At 35.1% G+C, this 7,323-nt stretch overlaps 1 protein-coding gene across 1 annotated transcript in view; it reads left to right on the top strand.

Moving 5' to 3' along the window:
• Window positions 1–6,309: 6,309 nt before the first annotated feature.
• LOC107477586 (uncharacterized) overlaps window positions 6,310–7,323 on the top strand; it is a gene marked incomplete in the record, with an annotated part of 1,527 nt that continues 513 nt past the window's right edge. The window contains 3 exon segments of the mRNA XM_016097635.3: window positions 6,310–6,831; window positions 7,094–7,146; window positions 7,227–7,323. Coding sequence (XP_015953121.1) covers window positions 6,448–6,831; window positions 7,094–7,146; window positions 7,227–7,323 — 534 coding nt within the window.

Raw genomic sequence — 7,323 nt, 5'->3', positions numbered from 1 at the left:
CATCTGAAGTTAGTTAAAGGCCCCACGGCAGGATTTTGGGGCATAAGGCATTAAGTCTATGCATAAGAAATTGCCAGTTGTGGAAATATCAAAATATGATTTGTGTTGTGTTTGTGAGCTTGTTAGTTGTTACCTATTTCAGTATTTGAGTTGTATTATGAAAAATAAAACAATCGAATAAGTACTTGGTTTTATACATCATGCCATATATACGTTGATGAAAGTGGAAGTTCGTGGATACCCCGTAAAATCACATCCCGGGAGGATGAAATTATCAAAGGTTCAAACATTCAGACGCATAACACATGGATGAAATGGGACGTTTAAAAAATTGGACATTAATGTTCTGGTTAAATTTAAACTATGCATTTCTTTGATTGAAGACTCATTGGGCAGAAATTAATTTGGTTATGGATAAAATAATGGTGATAAGCTTAAATATGGATGCATGGTGAGTTGTCTACAAATGTGGACCTGCGTTGCGTTGTTCAGTGACCTGCAAAACGCAAGTAACGTTTTGCAGGCGATGAAACAAAAAATTTGCAGCTGCTGCAAAATGCAAGCTGCGATTGGACTGGGAAGGGAATCAGGTTGCGAAACGTGCCCTGATGTTCCCTGCATGCTGACAGGAGCAGGTGTTGACCAGTATTGGGCTAGGCAAAATGCAGGTTGCGTTTGTCAGCCTTGCAGAGCAAAACGGAGGTTGCGTTTTACAGCCTTCCTAGCTGCATACGTGACACATGTCATGGAAGGTGGTCACTTGGGTCCTTAAAAACTAGGGGAGGCCAAGTAAAAACGAAGTTAGTTACTGAAGTTAGGGCTGGCAATATATACCCTATCCGCGGGCACCCAATTCGGACCAACTTGTTTGGGTAGGATTGTCTACCCGACCCGCTGCGGGTAGGGTAGGGTAGGGTACGGGTTTAGGGTATACTCTACCATACCCTACCCGCACCCCTAATATATTATATAGTATATAGTAAAAGTTATGTATGTAGTGAAGAAAGTGAGTGTTGAACTCACAATCTTCTTTTTATAAAAACTTGAAATAACCGTTAAGCTAGTTGATGATCATATTATTTATAATTTTATGCTGGATTTTTTTAAGATTTTATTGTTTTTAATTTTAATTTAAATTTAATATTTTTTTCTATTTTATTAATATGCATAAAATTTGAAATTGTTGAATTTTATATTTGCTTGAAAAGTTTTTAATTTTTCTACGGGTAGGGTTGGGTAGAGTAGAATTTAGAACTTTAGGGTAAGGATAGGATTAGGGTTGACAGATTCTCAACCCGCGAAAGTAGGATAGAGTTTTAAGAAAGTTTTCAACGTGCGGGTAAGGTTAGGGTAGAGTCTAAACCCTACCCTACCCTACCCATTGCCAACCCTAACTGAAGCTGAGGAAGAGTGAAATAAGAGTGAGAAAGCAAGAGTGAAGAGGGTTAAGAGTGAAGAAGCAAAGTGTGAGAGAAGAAGAAATATACTGTGCAAGAAAAAAATGGTGCGTAATTTTACCAAATCAAAAGAATATATTACTGAGTATTTAGATTATTCTCAATCGGTAAGTATTTTTTCTTTAATATTTAACGATAAATATATATATTTATTCAAATTTTATTTATTTGTGTTGTAATTAGTACTATTATCGTTATTAATATTATTATTGCTAATATTATATTATTATTTATTTCTCATTACAGTTTAACTTTTTTTTATTACGGTTATTATATTATTATTGTTATTATTAGGCAAATTAATCTCTGTATTGTTAGTGACGTTGTTGTTATTATTATTATTATTATATTGGTATGTTAATGAGAATAATTTATTAATAATTTTTAATAACAATAATGTGTAATAATTTATTATTATTTTTTAGTGATTTATTATTATTTTTAGGGCAATTTGCTCAATTAAAATGGGTGTGAAGATTTTTGTACATAACTTATTATGTAAACCATGGTAGGTGACCACAGTTTTCAATTTGTGCATAAACCGTGGGAGGTTGCCACGGTTTACACTTAGAAAACGTTGTACATAAACCGCAGCTGTTTGGTTGGTCACCACGGTTTATGAAAAAAAAAGCTGTGAGCATAAAACCTTGTTGGCTACCACGGTTTATGCTTAGAGTAGTATAAATACATAATCTGCGTTAAGTGTTCTAAGTATAAATTTGCCTTGTGAGTACATGTGAGTATACAGCAAATTCATTGGTTAAATATTAAATTCTTAAATAAAATTCAGATCCATACTTGATCCGTCATACTCGAATGTACTAAAACATATGTAAGAAATAAATAAAAATACTAAATTCTTTATTTAAATAAATTTTTTTTGCAGGTTATCAAGAATTTGTTGCCCATAAAACTCGATCCGCCAGATACTTTTAACGAGGTAGCTGCAGCGGCACTGGCATTAACTGGGTTTAAACACGTTTCGCGAGTGGGCGAAATGAGAGATCATTCTGCACTATTGAGTGTCTTTGTAGAACGCTGGAGGTCGGAGACTCACACATTTCACCTTCTGATTGGTGAAGTGACGGTAACGCTGGAAGATGTAAGCTATATTCTTTCTCTCCCGATTAATGAGGAGGCCGTTATGGGTAGATCAGACAGCAATCACCAGTTTTTAGTGGAGAACTGCATTGCGTGTTTTGGTCGGGAGCCCGATCCGCAAGATCATGTGTTGGGGAATGTTAATCTTGCATGGGTCCGGCGGTGCAGAGACACCGAGCCGTGTGACACTCAGGAGTCTGTTGAGCGGTACGTTCGGGCGCACATTTTCTGCGTGCTCGGAACAGTTGTATATCCGGATAAGTCGACCACTTCATTGAACTCGAAGTTTCTACCGCTACTTCGGAATTTTCACCGGATTTCAGGATACAGTTGAGGGACAGTCAGTCTGGCACACCTATACAGATCGTTGTGTCGTGCTTTACAATACAAATGTAAAGATATGGATGGCCCACTGATACTGCTTTTTGTTTGGGCGTGGGAGCGTATGCCACTCCTGGCGCCGATAACCCGCGATAAGCTCGGCAATGTTGGTATTCCACTTGCGCGACAGTATTGTTTATTGCTCTTATTATTATTATTATTATTATTATTATTATTCTGTTTTTTGTTAGGTGGAGTCATTGACGCCGACATACAAGATATATAGAGGCCTACTTCGAATTTTAGGCGAGGACTTGACAACATAGGAGTTGACGATGTAAGTTGTATCCTCACTCTCACGGTAAACGGAGAGCGTTTTTATTTACACACGAGAGCTTGGCATTTTCATAGTCATTGCTTTCAACCATACTGGCAGAATCTGGTAAGAAACTTCTCAATCATCGAAAACTTTTGTGACAGATTTCTGCTTTGCCAACCAAGCCTTGTGGTAACTTACAATGTAGTTAAACCTGGATTGAACTTCTGCAATAATAGACTTCACTTTTATCGACGAGTCTGCTTCGACCAACGGCCTAATAGCCTTTGCAATTGTGTCCGAGTCCAACTTCGCATGATCTTGTGAAATCGTGCCCATGGTGCACATGTGTTTACCATTGTATCTTCTGATCTCCCAACAAGCTTTCTTTCGAATCAAACTAGCTCGGATAGGCCAATCGCACCCTGCACCATAACCCTTGCATTTCGCATAGAATGTCTGCGGGTCAGACTCATACATAGTGTAATCAACTCCTCTAGTGATAGTGTAGCTTTTGATTGCAGATATCACCGACTCTCTTGAACCAAATTCCATTCCGACACTAAACTCACCATCTTTCGTGGCAGCGTTGCCTTCACCTACGACATGCACATCACCATCAGTCAGAAGGCAAATTAAATAGACACTATAGGCAACTTGAATTAATAATCATAATGTACTCATGTTCGCATACTCAGAAAATTTCGGGGTAGGCATGGCTTCGAGATCTAGAGTTCGCATAAAAATGGAACACCAAACGAGTGCTGGCTTACAATCGCATCCGCTTCATTTTGCACCGTCGGATTGCGTGCCAAGTCTCCCTCATCGTTTTCATCATTGACTTCATAGTTGGCTTCGAACTCCTCTTCACTGTCACTATTATCTTCTCCCCAATCTATATCCCCGAGCTCATCAACATTGACCTCCTCACCAACCGCATCCAATCCTGACTGCTGTTCAAACTCAACATACAGCTCTATCATCGACACATAAAATCGGGTTTGTTGATAAATACATAACATCTACTGTATACTGGCATCGTCAGTTATGGGCATCATTTGAAACTGTATCGGCCCACTAAATACTTGTACAGGATTCCTATATAAAATGTTGCTCACCCTTTTCGAAATGTGGCTTTGAATGTTACTACAAAGTCCATTTTGTAATTCTAAAAAACTCATGGTATATGGAATAGCAAATGACAACGGACATTCATAAACAAAAGTCACTCCTTTATGTGTGTTTGGTATAACCTCACCGTTATAATACACTCGCAAATTTGCAATATTTTTCATAACTGCAACCTCACTTAATCCAACTTTTTTGACACACCTAACTGCCAAAAAAACTTCAAACTACGTCATATATGCAAGAAAGAAGAATACAATGAGTAGAAATGGAGTGAGGCAAGCTGAATGAGAGTCTTGCTTCGTATTTATAGGCCGAACTCTTGGTTAAAATATATTTTTTAAACAAAACGCAACATGCATTTTTAGTTTTTCAAAAAAAAACTGACAGCCCATAAAACACAATCTGTATTTTGGCTCTTCTATGAAAAAAGCTAATACAAAAAAGTAAAACGCAAGATACGTTTTGTTACTTCAAAAAAAATTTTAACGCCTACAGCAAAATGTAGGCTACGATTGGGCTTAAAGGGAATAAAAAAAATTAAAAACCTTTGAAAAAATAAAACAGAGACTGTGTTTGTCTATTTCCCTCAACAAAAAAATAAAATAAAAGCAAAACTAAACCATAACCTACGTTTTGACCAAGTACCATAGTAGTGAAAATTTTGTTTATGCATCCATTTCATTACACAACACCAATATCAAATCCATAACAAACAAAATAAGCCTCAATTTGGTCCATTTTCACGAAGGACGATTCTTATATATAAAAAAAAAGGCACCTAAACCCTCATTTTTTTATTTTGGGATAATATGTTTTTCTATTAAAAATTCGTTAAACAGTAATAACAATTATTTTTGTAGGAAATTTTATTTGTATTTTGTAGGAATTTTAAATTTTCACAAAGTTCTTTTTAACAATTTGACTAACTATGACCACTATTTTTTTCATTCTCATCATTATCACTTCTACTTCTATTATTTTTATTGTGTATCCATACTTTATCATCATTATTATCTCTTGTGCCATTATCATCACCAATATTAATATTATTAACATTAATATTATTTTCTTTCATTTCTTATTTAATGCTATTTTTTTTTAAAAGGTCTTTGTATTGTAACTATTTTTTGTCTTACGATATCATTTTTATTAATGGCCTTTTTTCCACTTAACCACTACTGGTGAAGGAATTTTTTGGAAACAAACTTACTAATAGTTTATGGGAGTTTAAAATCCTCCACAAATTACAAATAAAACTCTCACAAAATTAATTTACGTTACTATTTAACAGACTTTTAAACAGAGGAATCGTATTGTCCCAAAATAAAAAAAAATTAAGGGCTAAAATATCTCTCTTTTCCAGACAAAAATCGCCTTATCTTTTGTGAAAATGAAGAGTTGAATTGAATGTTTACTCACATGTCTTTTATTGATAGATCTAATGGATAAAATTTAATAAAGTCTAGTAATTGAAACTTGATCACCATTATGGATCTTTAAGTTATCGATAATTATATGAATAATTATTTAAATTAGCCTTTAGAATTTTTAAAATTAGATATTTTAGTCTATTCAATTTTAAAATACATAAAATAATTTTTAATATTATTTTCTATTAGACAATGCCGTCCTCTTTTGTTTTGTTAATTGTAATTCACTTGAATTTTAAGCTTGGTATCATTTTACAGTATTTCTATGACTACCGTGAGTTATATTATTATTAACAATATAATATATAAATTTAATTTTAATATATTATTAATATAAAATAATTTTATACATCCATCAAATTAAACATCAATCTATTTACATTTGTAACAAATTTTCTAATTATCACTGTAACCTTTATATACGACGAGCAGCAAGAGAATCACTGCTTCGAATATAGAAATGACATTCATTCAGTTTTCCCTGGCTGGCATGAATCCACGTGGCCTGTATATTTGAGAAGCACAGTCAGAGAGAGCAAGAGAGTCCACAAAAGCAAGAACTGGTGGTCCCACTCCGAATCCTGTAATGGATCCTGCATCTGACATCATCCAGCACCAGCAAGAAGGCTATGTTATGTAGCGTATAAGCTTGCTTATCTTGTTTTCTTTCTTTGTTTGGTTGCATTTATGTATGGCTTATTTACTGGCATGCAACCCCACCACTTCACACAAGCTTTTCTGCTCAGAAATCTTTCTTGATTCCAGAGTAGTTTCTAGAAATGCATGTTGCAGTAGTGTGAGAAGGAGTAGCGGCGGCTTTGTGTTGCAATGCACCACCACAAGTAGTACTTCTCAGTTATCTCGTGCAGATCAGAATTTGAGTCTGCAGCAGCAGATTGAGAACGCTGGTGAGAAGCTTAAGCAGCAACTCGAGTATTTGGTGTGTGAATATGGATGGAAGGTAAGGAGGCTTGTTGAGAATAAAGATGAGACAAAGAAAGCCGCTCTAATTCAGGCAGAAGCGTTCCATGAGCCTGTGGCTCTTTTTAATGACTTGTTCTTTCAATTCTTTAAGGTCAATCTTTTGCTTCTCTTATTTTTCTTTTTCTTTTTCAACCAGATACAAGAAAAAGAGTTTAATTTTAATGTACTGAATATGTAAAATATTTTTTGTACTCATTCAATTGCATTAGTTTTTTTTACTATTCATTCAAATAGTTCTATTGATGTAGCTAGCGTTCCGTGCAAAACTGTTTTACGAATATCAAAATTAAATTCTAAAAGAAATCACTTCGTTAGTTCACTGTGAATTTGATGCATTTACAATATGCAAGTAGGCGGAAGTGCTTTCTGGGCTCATGTACAAGCTTAATAACTCACCTCCCAATAGGTAAATTTGTGAACATCTGAACTTCTAAAGAAAATAAAAGAGAGAGAAATATCAAGAATTGATCATTGTTGTTTGTGTAGGTATGCTTGTTTGGTGGCTGAGGCAGCCACAGAAGATGCAGATTCACAAAAACAACTTGTAGGGGTCATAGATGTCACTGTCTTAAGAGACCGAGAT

Source organism: Arachis duranensis, chromosome 3 (assembly GCF_000817695.3).
Source record: "Arachis duranensis cultivar V14167 chromosome 3, aradu.V14167.gnm2.J7QH, whole genome shotgun sequence".
In the NCBI taxonomy this organism is placed as follows: Eukaryota; Viridiplantae; Streptophyta; class Magnoliopsida; order Fabales; family Fabaceae; genus Arachis; species Arachis duranensis.
Note: the sequence above shows the minus strand (reverse complement) of the source record. Positions and strands in the feature narration are given on the sequence as shown.